This window comes from Rana temporaria, chromosome 3, assembly GCF_905171775.1.
Source record: "Rana temporaria chromosome 3, aRanTem1.1, whole genome shotgun sequence".
NCBI lineage: Eukaryota > Metazoa > Chordata > Amphibia > Anura > Ranidae > Rana > Rana temporaria.
In genome coordinates, this window is record NC_053491.1 from 411390226 (window position 1) to 411409251 (window position 19026).

Here is a 19026-nt window from a genome sequence, read left to right on the forward strand (position 1 = left end):
TATTAGATTCATTACACACAGAGTGATACATTTCAAGCATTTCTTTATTTTAATGATTATGGCTTACAACTATTGAAAACCCAAAATTCATTATCTTAGGAAATTAGAATATTACATAAGGCCAATAAAAAAAAAATTTAATACAGAAATGTTGGCTTACTGAAAAGTATGTCCATGTGCAGTATAGTATGTACTCAATACTTGGTCGGGGCTCCTTTTGCATGAATTACTGCCTCAATGCGGCGTGGCATGGAGGTGATCAGCCTGTGGCACTGCTGAGGTGTTATGGAAGCCCAGTAACAAAGAAATGGCCCTTGCCCCCACCTATAAACTGGCCTTCACAGCAAGGAGCACATGGAAGGGCAAATGCATGAAAGACAAATCCAGAGAAAATTCCCAGCTCAACTCCCTAACCAGTCTGCTTACCAACCAAATTAACCAGTCCAACAGTATGCGTTAAAAACAGGGGTATAGTTAGCACACATTTGCAAATGCATGCATAAGCTGCAAGGCCTCTTCACGGCACCCTGCTTTACTTACAGTCCTAACCTTCTAAGTTTATCAGGGTCTCCACAATGGAAGCACATGCACATCTTACCCTATATATATATATTTTTTTCTACTGTGTGTGTGTTCACATATGTGCATTTTCACATACTTCTTTCAGCTGAAGTACCTTGTTGATCCTGACAGTCACCTTTCTTCATTGTTCTAAATTGACCACACAAAGCAAAGAAACTGATCTGTGTTAGTGTGGTCAGTTTTCATTCTTTGGCTGGTCATTTAGAGATACAGGACACTGTGAAGGCACACATCATGCCTTAACTGGGTAGTTGTTCAGCCACCACATCCTCCAACCAATCACAGCCTGCCTCAGCCCCCCACTATCAGAAAGAAGAGATACTTGGTCACATACATTTTTTTAACTTTGTAAAAACCGTAAGAAAGATCATTAGGTAGATTCAGAGACATTGGTGTAAACTTGCGGCGGCGTAGCTTAGCGTGTTTAGGCTACGCCGCCGTAAGTTAGCGAGGCAAGTACTTGATTCTCAAAGTACTTGCCTGTTAAGTTACGGCGGCGTAGCCTAAAGCGGGCGGGCGTAAGGGCGCCTAATTCAAATGTGTGTAAGGGGGCGTTTTTTATGTTAATGGGGCTTGACCTTACGTTTCCTTTCAACTGCGCATCTGCCGGGCGCCTACATTTCCCAGTGTGCATTGCGGCCAAGTACGCCGCATGGGCCTATTGATTTCGACGTGGACGTAAACGACGTAAATCCCTATTCACGGACGACTTACGCAAACAACGTAAAAATTTTGAATTTCGACGCGGGAATGGCGGCCATACTTAACATTGGCTACGCCACCTAGGGCCTAGCTCTAACTTTAGGCAGCCTATCTCTTACATAAAAGGCGTAAATGTACTGCGTCGGCCGGGCGTACGTTCGTGAATCGGCATATCTACTAATTTACATATTCTACGCCGACCGCAATGGAAGCGCCACCTAGCGGCCAGCCTCAATATTGCAACCCAACATAGGACGGCGCAAGCTGTCGTATCTTAGATAGGTTTAAGCGTATCTCTGTTTGAGAATACACTTAAACATAAGTCGGCGTAGATTCTGAGTTAGGCCGGCTTATCTACTGATAAGCCGGCCTAACTCTTTCTGAATCTACCTACATGCCTGAAACTAAGCAAAACGTTTTAGTGCCTGCATAGTTATGACTGTATTAGAAAGAGTCTATAACATTAATACTTTAAGGTCGGTCAGGGACTGCGGCCTAAATGAAATGGGACACGATATTATTACATATCTTTTCATCACACTAAACGAACAGTAAAAGGCCTTCGGATACATACCATGTACTCAGATAGGTCTGCTGTCTGGAAATATTGCAATGCTTCATTGAAGGAGATCAAAGGCGTTTGTCCTGGAAGGTCACTCAAAAGTCCTGCTACAAAAATTGTAAAATAGGTACAAGTCTCAATAATACTGTGGTAGATAAAAGCATAAAGACAAGGTAAGAATGGCAAACATAAGCTCTCTTACAGTACAGTATGATAACCAGGGCTGTGGAGTCGGTAGATAAATGTTCCGACTCCGACTCCTCAGTTTTATGTACTTCCGACTCCGACTCCCCGACTCCGACTCCTCTGTATTAATATGTAAATGTATTTTATACATTCCTTGAGGGAAAGAAACGCAACCTACCACAGGACTACTGGCTGGGAAGCCAACAGTCTACTGTATTGCACAGTTTAAGCAAAAGACAAACACAATGAAAACAATCAAGTGACTGGATAGTAGTAGCAGGCATAAACATCAGGCACAGGATCTTTACCAGTTCAAAAATACAAACCACATTATTTGGTTGTTTTAGAACAAAAACAAAGCTTATCAATAATGAACCAAAAACAAAATCTGTAAAACCTAGAAATGGTTTATATTAATCTTGAAATGTAGTTATAGGCTTAGCAAATGCAAATCAATTCTATGTAGAGTTCTAAGGAAGAGAATTGCCTCTGCCAGATCCTCTTTCATAGAGGCTCTTAAGTCAGACTTTATTATTTTTAGGGCTGAAAATAATCTTTCGACACTGACTTGGGTGGGTGGCATTACAGTAACTATTCTGGCCACATCACTAACGATCTCTGGATAAACAAGGATGGCTTCTTCAACAGTAAGTTTTGATGAGCGATCATACTTTTCAACTTCTTTTAGTGCTTTATAAAACTCCTGTTGGAATTTTTTTATTTGGACACTTACTGGTTCTCTAACATGCGTTCCCTGTAAAAGCAGAACACAACACTATGGAAAGTATAAGTATTGCAGCTCCTAATTGTGCGTTGCGTGCCATATAGTGAAGCACATGAAAAGCATGCTTCTTCACGGTCACTTAACGTGTTTGTTTTGCGGTTACGTGAGGCACTGCATGCATTGGTCTTTATTCTTACAGTAGAGAAGTCATTAATTATAACTTTTTGTGAATTGGGACATTTAAACTTGCTTTTTTTTTCTTTTATTCCAATCTAAATTTAGTAGGAGTCGGAGTCGGTGCATTGTTTGCCGACTCCGACTCCAGGTACCCAAAATTTCCCCCGACTCCGACTCCTCGACTCCGACTCCACAGCCCTGATGATAACGGCACATGTACAGCTCTGTGTATTTTCACAACTGGTTGGCAGGGGCATGAGGGAGGCCATCTATGTAAAACTGAAAGAAATATCCTTCAACCGGGGCTTTTGACAGCATCTGTCTTCCACATATAATGCAGATTTACCACCTCTTATCCTGGTATTTGGCAGAAATTCACACCAGTAGCCATGTAAAGGATGGGATTATATAACTAGAAAAGGGTGGGTGCACAACTTCCAAACCTTCCATACGGTTCTTGGGCAATAAAATCTGCCTTTTCATGGTGACTGGATTTAAAGTGAAGTGCGGGAATAAATATACATACTTACCTCCCTGTTACTGCATCAGTCTGATGCTGCAGCTGACCCCACCAGGTCTAAGCCCAAGGACTGAGCGATCATATGACCGATAATTGCTCAGTTCTTGGTCCGCTCGGAGCTTAGTCACTGCAAAACGACTGCCCCTTCTATAAACTAACAAAAAATTAAAAAAAAAAGTTTACACATACCTGATTTTTCACAGTACAGCCCTAAAATAAACAAGAGACACATATCAATACATATAAAATATACAGTATAGAACAGTGATGGCGAACCTTGGCACCCCAGATGTTTTGGAACTACATTTCCCATGAAGCTCATGCACTCTGCAGGGTAGTTGAGCATCATGGGAAATGTAGTTCCAAAACATCTGGGGTGCCAAGGTTCGCCATCACTGGTATAGAACAAGGTGGCAGCTGGGCTCTATTTACCATAAAAGTACTTGTGGGCAGATAAGGGGAGACAGAAGCAAGGTGTGAGATTTTCCTATTTTGTTTCCCACTTTTGGCCACTTTTTTTTTTTTACAAAAGATTTTTTTAGGCTTTTCCAAATTGTTACGAGATAATTGTAAACAGGAAGCGGTATAATGGTACAAATGGAGGATCAGAATAAAGCTTGCAAAGTGTAAAACAAAGTACATAAGCAAAGAACATCAGCTATGATGAATTATATAAACCAGCAAAGTACCGAGGATTAGGATTTGTGTAGCTGTCAAGTGCAATATATTATCCAGAAAGAGGAATGCTCTTCGCTAACTGTAAGAAGCGTCTGGCTAAAAGGTTAAAAAAAAAAAAAAAAGTGGTCCCCCAGCTCTTACAACCTCCAAGGCAGAGAGGTGGGATGGGATAGGGAGAAGTAGGTGCACCCATCTCCATGTAAAAGGTTATGGAGGAATTAGAAACAGATAAAGAGAAAGGTGGGGAAACTTGCCTGGAATAAGAGAGTGGAAGAGGGGACCTTTGTGGGTCAACCGGGGGGCCTGACCACTCGTAACCAAGACTATTCACAAATAGCAGATTGCAAACTATATTCGTCTGAGCGTTCTAATCAATCCAGGGACTCCAGTCCTTAAAGGTACTGGACGTGTGCCTTGCAGGATAGGTGTACCGTATATACTCGAGTATAAGTCGAGTTTTCCAGCCCTTTTTTTAGGGCTGAAAATACCCCTCTCGTCTTATACTCAAGTCAGTGTACCTTGGGCGTCCATTTTTTTTAAAACTCTCGGCTTCCTCCTGGTCCCGTCCCATTCCGTGATAGGCGTTTGACACTGTGTTCAGTGTTCTGCCTATCACGGATGTTCTTTCATCCTCGGACTCAGTTTCCCAGCAGACACTGTGTTCAGTGTTCCGCCCATTACGGACCTTCTCTTGTCCGAGGATAAAAGAACGTCTGTAATTAGTGGAACACTGAACACAGTGTCTGCTGGGAAACTGAGTCCGAGGATGAAAGAACGTCCGTGATAGGCGGAACACAGTGTCAAAAGCCTATCACGAAACAGGACGGGACCAGGAGGAAACCGCGAGTTTTAGTTTTACAAAATGGACGACCGCAGCGCAGCCTGTCAAGAATTTCAGGTACGCTGCAATGGGCACAGTGAGGAGGAAATGGGCACAGTGATGTAGTAATGGGTACAGTGAAATTGCAATGGGCACAGTGAGATTGCAATGGGCATTGTTTACCCTCTTTTCCGCTTACAGTAGCTGCTGCATTCTCACCCTAGGCTTATACTCGAGTCAATACACTTTCCCAGTTTTTTTGTGGTAAAATTAGGTGCTTCGGCTTATACTCGTGTATATACGATAAGCTTCTTGTGCACTATAATGCCCACAAGTCTCTGTATTATTTCAGCAATATTAAGGAAAGGCTGTCTCCACGCTCGAGCAAGGGTTTGCCAGGCAGCCAAGAACACAAACCCCCACCAGCCTTCTCCGATTCCTTGATATGGATAAGATTGGTTTGTGTAACACGGCCTCCCAGGGGTTGCGAGCCAAAAAGGCATCAAGAACAGACCGTATCATGGCATGGACTTGCATCCAGAACAGGAGCTCCTTAGCGCAGGTCCAGCATATGTGGAGGAGAGTGCCCCATTCCCTACAGCATGCATCTCCACATTGGGGGGACACTTGGAGCTGCGGTCAGGGATTATGTACCAGCAGGTGAGTAACTTGTAAGCATTTTCTTGGGCACAGATGTTCCAGGAACATTTAGAAAAGGGTCTTATTGACCCCAGATCTCTTCATAAAGAGGTATTGCTATTGCTATCGGAAGGAATGTTTACTTTTTTTGCGATAGCAATAAAAGTGATAAAAAAAAAAAAATTAAGGAAAAGTGTAAAAATAAAAACAAGTGGATTAAAAAAAATGTTTTAATTAATTGAAGTGTCCCTATCCCCACGTACTCACGCACAGTGGGGAACACATATGTAGGTCACGCCCACATATGAAAACGGTGTTCAAACCACACATGTGAGATATCACCGTGAACGTCAGGGCCTGAGCCCAAGTACTCCTTTGTAACTCTAAACTGGTAACCTGTAGACATTTTTAAAGATTTACCTATGGAGATTTTTAAGTACAGCAGGTTGGTGCCACTTCAAAAGGGGTTGCAATTTCAAAGTGTGACATGTTAGGTAACTACGTATTTACTCAGCGTAACATCTTTCATATTATACCTTTTAGTTTTCCTTTATCGTTATACCCTAGGCACACTTTAGTTGTTACCTTTTTAAAAACTACCATTATCAGATGACCGGCAACTTACCTGTCTGTATATTTTCAAGTTCGTCCCATTCCTGCTCTGCTTTAAGCAAATCTTCATTTTCTGTGGACAGAAGAATATGTTATTTGCAATTTTAACTTAGAGATCCAAACGTTATACAAAAAATATATACGTTTTCAAGTTGATAGACTAAGTAATTATACTGTATCCCCACAATCGGTAGGCGGTGCAGCCTACAGGGAGAATAATCACAATACAAAAGTAAACTGTATAGCAAAAGTACCGCTGGAGAAGGGGTGTTATTACATCCAAGCCTGTTGTGGCCGGACAGATGATAAGGGCAGAGGCATGTGACGAGGTGGGACCGGTAATGGTGTTGTGGCAGGACAGATAAGGGGAGAGGCCTGTGACAAGGTGTGACCGGTAACGGTGTTGTGGCGGGACAGATAAGGGGAGAGGCCTGTGACAAGGTGTGACCGGTAACGGTGTTGTGGCTGGACAGATAAGGGGAGAGGCCTGTGACAAGGTGGGACTGGTAATGGTGTTGTGGCAGGACAGATAAGGGGAGAGGCCTGTGACAAGGTGTGACCGGTAACGGTGTTGTGGCGGGACAGATAAGGGGAGAGGCCTGTGACAAGGTGGGACTGGTAATGGTGTTGTGGCAGGACAGATAAGGGGAGAGGCCTGTGACAAGGTGTGAGCCGTAACGGTGTTGTGGCGGGACAGATAAGGGGAGAGGCCTGTGACAAGGTGTGACCGGTAACGGTGTTGTGGCGGGACAGATAAGGGGAGAGGCCTGTGACAAGGTGGGACTGGTAATGGTGTTGTGGCGGGACAGATAAGGGGAGAGGCTTGTGACAAGGTGGGACTGGTAATGGTGTTGTGGCGGGACAGATGATAAGGGGAGAGGCCTGTGACAAGGTAGGACCGGTAATGGTGTTGTGGCGGGACAGATGATAAGGGGAGAGGCCTGTGACAAGGTGGGACCGGTAATGGTGTTGTGGCCGGACAGATGATAAGGGGAGAGGCCTGTGACAATGTTCAAGAAGGGTAAGGAATACTCTCATCTTCCTACATGAAAGTAAAATATTGACATAGAATATTTATTTTTGTGTCAAAGTGTATTTTCGAGTTCTCCCAACAAAAAAAAGAATTTACAATGCAGAGCACAGAGGTACAGAAGTTCCTGTATGTATACATATACAAGCACACAATCTTGATATTGTTCTCCCCATTTTGTATAATTTATATTTAGCAGCTCTTCGTAGTTGAGAGAGAACCTTGCTTTTTTTTAGCCCAACAGCTTCCATGGATGTGAAACGTAGATATACAGTATATACTGTACAGAGTATTATTTCTTTATGCTAAATTTGGAACATACCAATCTCTGTGTTCAGTTCCTCTCCTTTGCTCACCAGAGTTTGCAACACACTGTTCTGCTTTACTGCAGAAATCTGCAAAGAAAATATCAGAACATACTTTATAACTACAATAACTAATACCACATTTATGCTCACTGAAATAAATCTGAAAAGGGGCACTTTTCTCCCTTTTTCCTTCTTTGGCAACTTTATTTCCAAAAGAAATGTTCCTTGAAATTGTGTTTATATCACATACCATTGGAATTGATGATCTACTTCATACAAAAAAACTGGCTATGCCACTAAACACTTTGAGATGTGAAAGTGGAGCTATAACTAAAATGTTTAGTTTACTGTCCTTCAGACTTCAGGGGGGCTGGAATGTGGTCAGTGGGAGGGAAGAGGCCCCGGCATCAGAGGTAGTCTCAGGCTTGGTGGTCTGTTGGAGTAAAGAAATTACATAGCGCCTGTGGTCATACGCTATAGTGTTTCACCCTATAGCGTATGCATCTTGCATGTCCATCAAGTGGGTTAATGACCATCTTGGTCTGCATTTTACTCAGGGTTGCACAGTGTGACATAGGGAGGTGGAGAATATTGGATGCTGCCCATCACAGGCCAACTACCTTTCATCACACAATGCCACTGAGACCAGCCAAGCTACTTAGTGTGAGAAGTGAGACCGACAAGCATCTGTGACCCACACAATCCCTCTACTGGGACTGAAAGTACCTGTGGCCTGCACCTCACAAATATGTGAGCATCTGCCTGCACCCTGGTATGGGGAGTGTGTAGAGGAGGACACAGTGACAGAAGACATTGTAATGTGTAGCATATGTTGTATGCCTACTAACCTGCTGTCACAGTGATGTGTTCTGACAATGCCATCTTCTGACATATCAGATTGACAGCTCCATGACAGCACAGAATGAGACCACACATTTATCATTCCACAATGCCGAAGCTGACTGCATTGGCCCGGGTCACCCCAGCCCAGCCAATGAAAGCAATCTAGACCTTGAAGCCGGCCACCCGAAGATGACAGGGAGCTCTTGGATACAGCATTGTTGGATCCAAGGTGAGTATAGTTCCGCGTTAAAAACTACAGCAATATACATTAAAAATAACTAAAAAATCTACACTAAGAAACATAAAAAGAAAAAAGAAAAAGATCCACACCAATGAGGTTTTATATACACACACATAATGTATGTATACGTACACACATCATATATACCGTATATACTCGAAAATAAGCCGAGGCACCCAATTTTACCACAAAAAACTGAGAAATGCAGCAACTACTGTAAGTGGAAAAGAGGGTCAACAATGCCCATCTGCAGCCTCACTGTGCCCATCTGCAACCTCATGCACCTAATCTCCAGAACACCAGCGCTGTGACATTCAGTCTAGTCGGCGGTCGTCCAGTGTAACAAAGCCCCGCCTTTTCCTCATCCGTGTTCCATGAAACACAGATTCAGTTTCCCAGCAGTGAGTCAGTGTTCCACCTATCACGGACGAGGACAAGGCGGGGCTTTGTTACACTGGATGGCCGCGGACTAGACTGCATGTCACAGCACCAGGAGATCAGGTACATGAGGCTGCAGATGGACACAATGAGGCAGGGAGACTCGAGTATAAGCCGAGGAGGGCTTTTTCAGCACAAAAAAAAAAATGTGCTGAAAAACTTGGCCAATACTCGAGTATATACGGTAACCTCACACAGTATATCCATCCTAAAACAGCACTTATGCCTTACAGCACTGGGGTCACCGGTGTTGATCCCAACCATGATACTATCTGCATGGAGATTGCATGTTCTCCTTGTGCTTGTGCTGGTTTCCTCCCACACTCCAAAGACAAACAGGTAGATTACTTGACTCCTGGCTATATTGGTCCTAGTATGTGTATGTATGCAAGTAATGTAGATTGTGAACTCCTTGAGGGTAGAGACTGATGTGAATGTACAATATTGTAAATAAAATTCAATTAGCGCTCTCAAAAATGCATAAATTATTAATATATGTAAAGCACTGTGCTATATAAATATATATATATACACACAAATGTCACTTATTAGGTAAGTATGTAAGATATCAGCCCTTCACTACACTTACCGGCATAGACTTCATAGATGTCAGAAAGTCACTGTCAGGTTGGTGAAGATCAGAGTTGACAACAACGCCGTTCATTACCTACATAGAAAGCAGAAAACCTGTAAACATCTGGATGCTGCACCACACATCTGTCAAAGATCAGACACCAGAAAACATAAATCAATGCCCTGAAATGTACAAAAATAAAGAACTGAGAGGGGGTTATGTGTTCACATGCTGCCCAGATGGGAGTGGAGAACCAAGAGGTCCTATCCTGTCAGAGCAGAGAAGTATGACCCACCAGCACCATGAACTCTATGATTACCCGGCTGATCTCCATAACAAAACTTTACCTCCTTTGCAGTCAGGGGTCTCCAGCACAGACAACCTAGGGGATGAATAAAGCATGGGGAATGCAGTATTATCATTCTGCCTCCAGTGGTTACAGATGGCAGGAAGTGTCAAGAGGAGATGGCTTTCTGTACAGAACACCCCGGGCCGGAGGGTTTCATTAACTGATGGAGAATTGCTGATTCACTTAATTTAAATCTGCATATAGATCCATCGACAATTGTATACATCCGAAATCATGGCAACTTGGATTTATGTATTGTATCGTTCTGTAGAAATGTAGAATCAAAGATAATCAGTTGTCACTGTTCTGTCCTACCTACGTGTGTTTTTATGTGTTGTATTGAACTGCATCAGGTTATTATTGTTCTGTACGTGTTTAGTGCTAGTTCGTTCAGTCCTAGCTAGATCTGCCTGGTTTCTTCTGTGTTCCCTCAGTTAGTGGAAGTACTTTGCAAGGTCATTGTCTTCCTACAATTAAAACAACTGAAAAAAACTCTCTGTACTACAATTATACGTCTTATTGAGGTGCCAAGCTGCCTGTGGATGGTGACAAGTCAGCAGGTGACCATACCCACGGGACAGACTAGGGGGAGATTTACTAAAACTGGAGAGTGAAAAATCTGGTGCAGCTCTGCATAGAAACCAATCAGCTTCCAGGTTTTTTTTTTATTAAAACTTAAAATGTGGATGTAAACCCAAAAAGTATTTTTTTTTTGATGTCACAATGTAGAGTATAAGATTTCCTATCATCTGTGCCCAGTCTTGCCACACAGAGTTATTCCAGCTCTGAGCAATCCTCTTTTAGGGCCCTTTCACACTGGTGCGTTTTTCCAGCGTTTTCGCGGTAAAAATAGCGCTATTAAAACGCCCATAAAACGCTCCCCATGCCCCCTCCATTGAAATGAATTAAAAACCGATGTAAAAACGCGGCAAAAACGCACCAGTGTGAAAGGGCCCTTATTGTTCAGTGAAAATTAACAGAGTTCCAGATAAAACCCTGTCTAAATACAAAGTCCTTTCCTCTCTCCTTGCTTTGAGTGACAGGTTATTTACATATCTAGCTTGGACATGCTTATCATATTTTATGTTAGGTTTATCATAATATGAGGTGATCCACAGGTCATTGTAAATTACCAGGATGTGTTATGTGGGGGAGGGGTGGATTTCTCACTTTTTATACTGTGGATCACCTCATATTATGATAAACATAACATAACATATGATAAGCATGTCCAAGCTAGATATGTAAATAACCTGTCACTCAAAGCAAGGAGAGAGGAATGGACTTTGTATTTAGAAAGGGTTTTATCTGGAAGTCTTAATTTTTACTGAACAATAAAAGAGGATTGCTCAGAGCTGGATTAACTGTGTGGCAAGACTGGGCACAGATGATAGGAAATCTTATACTCTACATTGGGACATCAAAAAAAAGTTTATATACACTTTAATTAACCACTTGCTGTCCGCCCTATTACAAAATGACAGCGGCAAAGTGGTTTCAATATTCTGACCAGAGGTCATATGACATCTTCAGGGGGTGCGCATTGCGGTGATCGTTGTTGCGGGGTGTCAGTCTCTGACGGAGACTCTTTACCACGTGATCAGCCGTGTCCAATCAAGGCTGATCACGATGTAAACAGAAAAAGCCGGTAATCGGCTTTTCCTCACTCCCGCCTGCAGGTTTCTGCACAGATGTCAATGTAAATTGCAGCCCGAAAATTGCAAAAAGTAGTACAGGAACTACTTTTTGAAATCGGTGCAGCGCCACAGATGTGGCGTCGCACCGATTAGGATGGTGCCATTGCCAGCAAATGCCGCCGATTTGACATGTATACTGATTTCTTCTTTACAGGGTCAGATAGGTTAGTTAGATCGTGGATGTCTGTAGATGCAGAGATTTTAGTACTAGGGTGGTCTTCCACTTTAAGCCCTTATTCACACCTAGGCGACAAAACGCCTGAAGCGCGACGCCCGTGCCGCTGGAGGGGAGAATTCCCATTGCTGTCTATGGAGATGGTTCACATCTCATAGACGCCGTACGCCTGCCGCCTGAAAACAAGTCCCGGACCCTTTTTTTCAGGCGGCATTGGCGTTCGGCCATAGACATCAACGTAAATTCTTTGTGAAAAAAAAAGTTAACTAATTGCGGCAAAATACGCAGCGTACGCGGCGTTACAATGTGAATGGAGCCTAAAAGCAAAAGGACTTCTGAAAGGCATTTGTCAAATCAACAAATGTACTGAGAATTTTCGCACAAATATTTGCATGACGTTTCCTTGAAAATCTACTAGTGTATGGCCAGTTTTAGAGTGACCCTTCATCAAGTAAAATGTAGCCCAGAAGACAGAGAAATGCAACCTGAGGCTTGCTGAGGACAACAAAGTTTGGTGTTTGCCATACCTCACTTGCCATGCTTAGATGTCAGAGGGGGGTGGTATAGAAAGAGTCTATTTTCCAGCATTCACTATCTTCTCTGGGTGGCAGTCAAGCCTAGCATGACCCATCTTGTCCAGCATCTTGGAATAAGGCCTCTAGCTGAGTAGTGCAAAATAGTTCTGTGCTTGAGATAGTGCAGGTGCTTCCGAGCGCCATGATTTAACAGTCTTCACTAGGGATCTCTTCGGGTGTCATGTGGAAGCTGATAGGAAAGAAAGAAAAAAAAAGAAAAAATGTTTTCCCCCAAAATTCACCAAACACCCAATACATTATAGGCAATGGGCCCAAACAACATACAGCAAAACCTTGGTTTGCGAGCAGAATTCATTCCGGAAACATGATTGTAATCCAAAGCACTTGTATATCAAAGCAAATTTTCCTATAATAAATAATGGAAACTCAAATGATTTGTTCCACAACCATTTATTCATTAAAGGGGTTGTAAAGGTAAAAAAAAAATTCCCTAAATCGCTTCCTTTACCTTAGTGCAGTCCTCCTTTACTTACCTCATCCTTCCATTTTTGCTTTTAAATGTCCTAATTTCTTCTGAGAAATCATCACTTCCTGTTCTTCTGTCTGTAACTCCACACAGTAATGCAAGGCTTTCTCCCTGGTGTGGAGTGTCGTGCTCGCCCCCTCCCTTGGAATACAGGAGAGTCAGGATGCCCTCTAACACACAGCTCCTTTCTCCATCTGCAACGTAGAGAGCGTCCTGACTCTCCTGTAGTCCAAGGGAGGGGGCGAGCACGACACTCCACATCAGGGAGAAAGCCTCGCATTACAGTGTGGAGTTACAGACAGAAGAACAGGAAGTGAGGATTTCTCACAAGAAATAAGGACATTTAAAAGCAAAAATGGAAGGATGAGGTAAGTGAAGGAGGACTGCACTAAGGTAAAGGAAGCTATTTAGGAAAAAAATTGTTTAACCGACGAGCTCGCGCGCAGTAGCACCCGCATATGAAAACGGTGTTCAAACCACACAAGTGAGGTATCGCCGCGATCGTTAGAGCGAGAGCAATAATTCTAGCCCTAGAATTTTTTAAACGTCGCCTATCGAGATTTTTAAGGGTAAAAGTTTGACGCCATTCCACGAGCGGGCACAATTTTTAAGCGTGACATGTTGGGTATCATTTTACTCGGCGTAACATTATCTTTCACAATATATAAAAAAAATAAAAATAAAATGGCCAAATTTATTGTTGTCTTATTTTTTAATTAAAAAAAAAGTGAACTTTTTCCCCAAAAAAATGCGCTTGTAAGACCACTGCGCAAATACGGTGTGAAAAAGTATTGCAATGACCGCCATTTTATTCTCTAGGGTGTTAGAAAAAAAATATATATATATAATGTTTGGGGGTTTTAAGTAATTTTCTTGCAAAAAAAGACCGGAGTTAGGCTTACCGGTAACTCTGTTTCTAGGAGTCTTCCAGGACAGCCTCTTGAGACCTTGGGCTCCTCCCTCCGGGACAGGAAACACGTACACCCTTTTCTTTAAAGGGCGGTCCTCTAGATCTCCTCCTCAGTTTGCCCGAGAAATACCAGAAGATCCTGAAAGACATAGTCTACTAACACATCGTTAGATCATTTTATATCTTCACCACAATTACAGTTCCTTAACAGACACCGGGTGGGAAAAACTCCGGCTGTCCTGGAAGACTCCTAGAGACTGAGTTACCGGTAAGCCTAACTCCGGTCTTTCTCTAGTCGTCTTCCAGGACAGCCTCTTGAGATGACAAGCAAGAACTTACTGGTTTTTAGGGTGGGACTACTGTCTGGAAGACCCTTCGTCCGAAGGCCTGATCCTTGTCTGACAGCAGGTCCAACCGGTAGTGTCTTGCAAAGGTTGAGTAAGATGTCCAGGCTGCCGCCTTACAGATCTCTTCCGGGGACGCTCCTGCTCTTTCTGCCCAGGAAACCGCCACTGCCCGAGTAGAATGTGCTTTAACTGTAGGTGGTTCCCTACCCCCTAACGTATATGCTTCTACAATCAACATCCTGAGCCATCTGGCAATAGAGGATTTTGATGTTCTGTGACCCTTGCGGGCACCTGAGAAGTTAACAAAAAGTGAGTCACATAATCTAAATTCCTTTGTGACTTCTAAGTAAAATAAAAGACTTCTTTTAACATCCAATAAGGACAAAAATTCCCCTTCATCATCTTCTGAAGAGGAAAGCAGGGTTGGTAGGACAATGTCCTGAGTCCTATGAAAGGTAGAGGCTACCTTGGGTAGGAAGCTAGGATCCGTCCTAAGAACTATCCTATCGTCAAATACAGATAGGAAGGGCTCCCTAATAGAGAGGGCCTGAAGATCGCTGACTCTCCTGGCTGAGGCTATGGCCACTAGAAAGACTGTTTTAAGGGTAACATGTTTCAGAGAAGACTCTTCCAGCGGTTCAAATGGTTTGTTAGTAAGAGCCTTTAGTACCAAGGACAGATCCCAAGAGGGACAGGCTCTAATCCTAGTTGGATTAGATCTTGTCAGACTTTTGAAAAAGTTTTTGACGAAGCGATCCTGTTGAAGAGGTACATCCAAAAAAATACTTAAGGCAGCCGCCTGTACTTTGAGAGTGCTGACTGATAAGCTTAAGTCCGCACCTGCCTGCAAAAATTCTAGCACTACTGGGATGCCAGAATGATTCATTCCTTGCTGTATCTTCCAGGAATTGAATTTTTTCCACACCTTAGAGTATATTGCTCTAGTTACAGGTTTGCGACACCCTAAGAGAGTCGTGACCACTTTATCCGAAAAACCCCGTGCTTTCAATAGTTGCTCTTCAGAAACCAGGCAGTTAGTTTCAGGTTCTTTATCTGAGGATGAAGGACTGGACCTATAGACAGAAGATCTACTTTTTCTGGAAGTGTCCAAGGTGGATACAGGGCCAGCCTCCACAGGCTGGCGAACCATGGCCTCTTGGGCCAGAAAGGCGTGATCAGAATCAGATCCGCTGGTTCCCTGAGAAATTTTTGAATTACCCTGGGAATCAACCTCACTGGAGGGAATGCGTATGCCAGGCTGAAATGCCAAGGATGTGAGAAGGCATCTATCCCCTTCGCTCTGTCTTGTGGGTGAATGGAAAAATATGTTGTAACCTTCCTGTTCTCCTCTGCTGCGAACAGGTCCACCTCTGGTAGTCCCCAGAGTGAGACTATCTGGTAGAAAGTTTCTGGTCTAGAGACCACTCGTCCTGACATACTACCTGTCTGCTGAGGAAATCTGCCAGGGTATTCAGTGAGCCCTTTAAGTGGACAGCTGAAAGGTGTACCAGATTTTTCTCTGCCCAGATCAAGATCTGTGTAGCTGTTGCCTGGAGGGCTGGGCTCCTTGTGCCTCCTTGCTTGTTTATATAAGCTACTGTGGCAGCGTTGTCCGTCCTGATTTGTAGATGCTGACCCACTAGATAGCCGTTCTAAAAGCCATTCAGGGCTTCAAGTGCTAACAGTTCTTTTTGGTTTGATGACCGAAGAACCTCCGAGGACGACCACTGACCCTGGGTCCAAACTTCTCCCAGGTGGGCTCCCCAACCCCCCCTGCTGGCATCGGTGGTCATTACCAGAGCCACTGGCGGATCCCAGAGAAGACCCTTGTCCAGGTTTTCTCTGGCTCTCCACCACCATAGGTTTCTTTGAATGCTCTTTGGGATAGGTATTGTGAGGTCCAAATCCTCCTTCCTGCCACTCCAAAGTTTGAGCATATGTGCCTGAAGAGGACGCGAATGAAATCTGGCCCAGGGTACCGCCGGAAAACAGGCCGACATCAGACCCAGAACTCGCATAACTTGCCTTATGCTGATCTCCTGATTCGTCTGGAGGAAAGCAACCGCCTGATCCAGTTTGAGAATTTTTTCCTGGGGAAGGAAAATCTTCTTTTCTACTGAGGATATTCTGTATCCCAGATACATCACCTCCTGTGATGGTATCATCTGCGATTTTTCTTCGTTGACCAGCCAACCCAGGGAACGCAGGAAAGACAGGGCTACCTTCAGGTCGCTCTCTAACTGATGACCAGACGGGCTATGAACAACAGATCGTCTAGGTAAGGCACTATTGTTACTCCTTGGAGTCTCAGTGGTGCCAGGGCTTCTGCTAGGACTTTGGTAAAAATCCTTGGCGAGGAAGACAGGCCAAAGGGGAGGGCCCTGAATTGCAGATGTTTGGTAGCAGAACCCAGTAGTCTCACCGCTAGACGCAGGAATTTTTGGCATTCCTGACGGATCGGAATGTGTAAATATGCGTCCCGTAAGTCCACGGTGGCCATATAACACTTTGGGAAGATCAGACTGGTGACTGAAAATATCGATTCCATTCTGAACCGTTTGTACCGGACCCACTTGTTGAGAGGACGAAGGTTTAAAATCAGTCTGTACTTTCCTGAGGGCTTTTTCACCACGAAGACATGTGAATACACCCCCTGACCTTCCTCCTCCTGGGGAACTTCCGACAGAACCCTCTGATCCAACAGGTCCCCTAAAAGGAGACTCAGGGCCTCTGCTTTCTCCCGGTCTCTGGGAGGTTGAGTGACCAAAAATATTGGGGGAGGGGGAGCTGAAAATTCCAGCCTGTAGCCGTTTTCTATGAGGTCGTGTACAAACGGACTGACTGTTAATTCTGTCCATTGTGAGAGGAACTCCCCCAATCTTCCTCCCACAGGGACCTGAGTGTCACTGGGTTTTGGGGGGAACCTGAGGAGGGTTAAACAAGATTCCTCCTCTTCCACGTCCCTTTTGGCCCGACCAATGTTTTTTAGGATGTGAATCCCGGTCTTTCTGGTTTTGCCTAAACCCTCGAAAAAAACGTTTATTTTCTTTCTTTTTTCTTTCCGGGAAGGCTTTCTTTTTATCTTGTGTCCTTTCTAGTGCCTCCTGGAGACCCGGACCAAATAAGTGATCGCCAGAAAAGGGTAAGCCGCAGAGTTTTAACTTTGATGCGGCGTCACCAGTCCATGTCTTTAACCAGACCGACCTTCTGGCTGCGTTGACCAACGCTGCGGATCTGGCTGCAAGCTTCACCGATTCTGAGGAAGCATCGGCTAGGAAGCCAGCCGCCTTCAAGAGCAACGGGAAAGATTTTAAGATCTGCTGCCTGGATGTACCAGCAGTGATATGCGCTTGGAGTTGATTGAGCCAACACTCCAAGTTCCTGGCTACGCAGGTAGCCGCCAACGCTGGTTTAAGTGCAATAGTGGAAGCATCCCATGCCCTTTTTAAAATGATGTCACCCCTTTTATCCATCGGATCTTTAAGTGATCCAAGGTCATCGAAGGCCAGGTCAGTTCTTTTTGATACCCTGGCCAGAGGTGCATCTAGCTTTGGAACTTTGTTCCATGGGAGCGTTGTATCTTCCTCAAAAGGAAATCTACGCTTTAGGTTCCCTGCAAAAAAAGGTCTTTTTTCTGGTTGCTCCCACTCCAACAAGATCGTTTCCACCAACGACTTATGAACAGGGAAACACCTGGTCTTTACAGCACTACCTTGATAAAGTTGGTCGTGCTTAGATAGCTGGACCTGTTCCTCTCGGATCTCTAGGGTTTCATATATTGCTTTAAGCAAGTCTCCCACATCTTCTAGAGACAGTCTATATCTAGTCCCCCTGGAAGAGTCTTCTTCTTCTAGCTCAGAGCCAGAAGCTGAATCTACCTGAGAGGAAGCCTGGGACCGAGTGGACCCTCCTGCTTCCTCCTCCTCATGCTCATCCCCTTCGACCGGAGTTGCCAAGGACGGGGCACTAGGGGTCCTATATACCGGGGACGGCATCTGCATCCTATCCATCATTCCCCGGAAAGATTTGAAAGTGGATGCGAGCTCATCTTTTACAGATGATAAGACTTTTTGGCATTCTGCCACAGAGTCATCTTTGACCAGACTGGAGATGCACTCTACACATAGAGGCTTTTTCCAGCTGGAACCCAATTTTTCCCCACATACAGCGCACTTTCTTTTAGGGGCTTGTGCTGGCGTTTTGTCCTGAGTTTTGACCTAAAATCAAACACAAACACCAAAAGAGTTGTTTAGTATAAAAGACAATGCCCCCTGACAACCACACCGTGTGCCAGAAAAGATAAGTGCTGGGGAGCCCTCCACCATAGGCCCTGCCCAGGGAGGGAGAAAAGGTCCTGAGATAAATTTAGACCATGTCCCCCAAGGTAAGTGAAGAGTCAGCCTAGCCCCCCTTACCTGGGAGACGCCGGAGCCGGTGGACCCGGAGTCTGTGGCCTGCCTCGCTTCCTCCATCGGTCCTGTGTCCTTAAACAGCCCGGCTGCGTTTGGAACACACCGCTCCGTGTGCCTTCCTTCCACTGCCGCGCCTAAGCCGAATGGGACTAGGTTTCGACGGCGCCCCTTGATGACGCCGTTCCGGTGACGCACTTCCGCCTTGTGGAATGCATCCGTCCCGCCCCTCAGCGCCGCTCCGGAAGGGGATCTGCAGTGCAGAGCGGCATGGCACAGCCAGCGTCTCTCGCCGCCGCCATAGCTGATGTACCGCGCTGTGCTCTGAGAAGAAGACCAACGCAACAGGTACTGGGTACTGCGGGGGGGGATGCCGACATCAAGGGTTCCCACTCTCTCTGAGCTTTAGACAGCAGTGAAATCGGTGACCTTTCTCTTCCT

The 19026-nt window shown here is 44.6% G+C and overlaps 1 protein-coding gene across 2 annotated transcripts in view; it reads right to left on the minus strand.

Moving 5' to 3' along the window:
* ELMOD3 (ELMO domain containing 3) overlaps positions 1-19026 on the minus strand; it is a 56031-nt gene that overhangs the window by 22237 nt on the left and 14768 nt on the right. For both annotated transcript variants that reach the window (XM_040346049.1, XM_040346050.1), the window contains exons 2-7: positions 12385-12622; positions 9652-9729; positions 7555-7627; positions 6216-6275; positions 3643-3663; positions 1859-1950 (exon numbers count right to left, since the gene is read on the minus strand). In XM_040346049.1, coding sequence (XP_040201983.1) covers positions 1859-1950; positions 3643-3663; positions 6216-6275; positions 7555-7627; positions 9652-9729; positions 12385-12396 — 336 coding nt within the window. In that variant the 5' untranslated portion in view covers positions 12397-12622. The remainder of the gene's footprint in view (positions 1-1858; positions 1951-3642; positions 3664-6215; positions 6276-7554; positions 7628-9651; positions 9730-12384; positions 12623-19026) is intronic.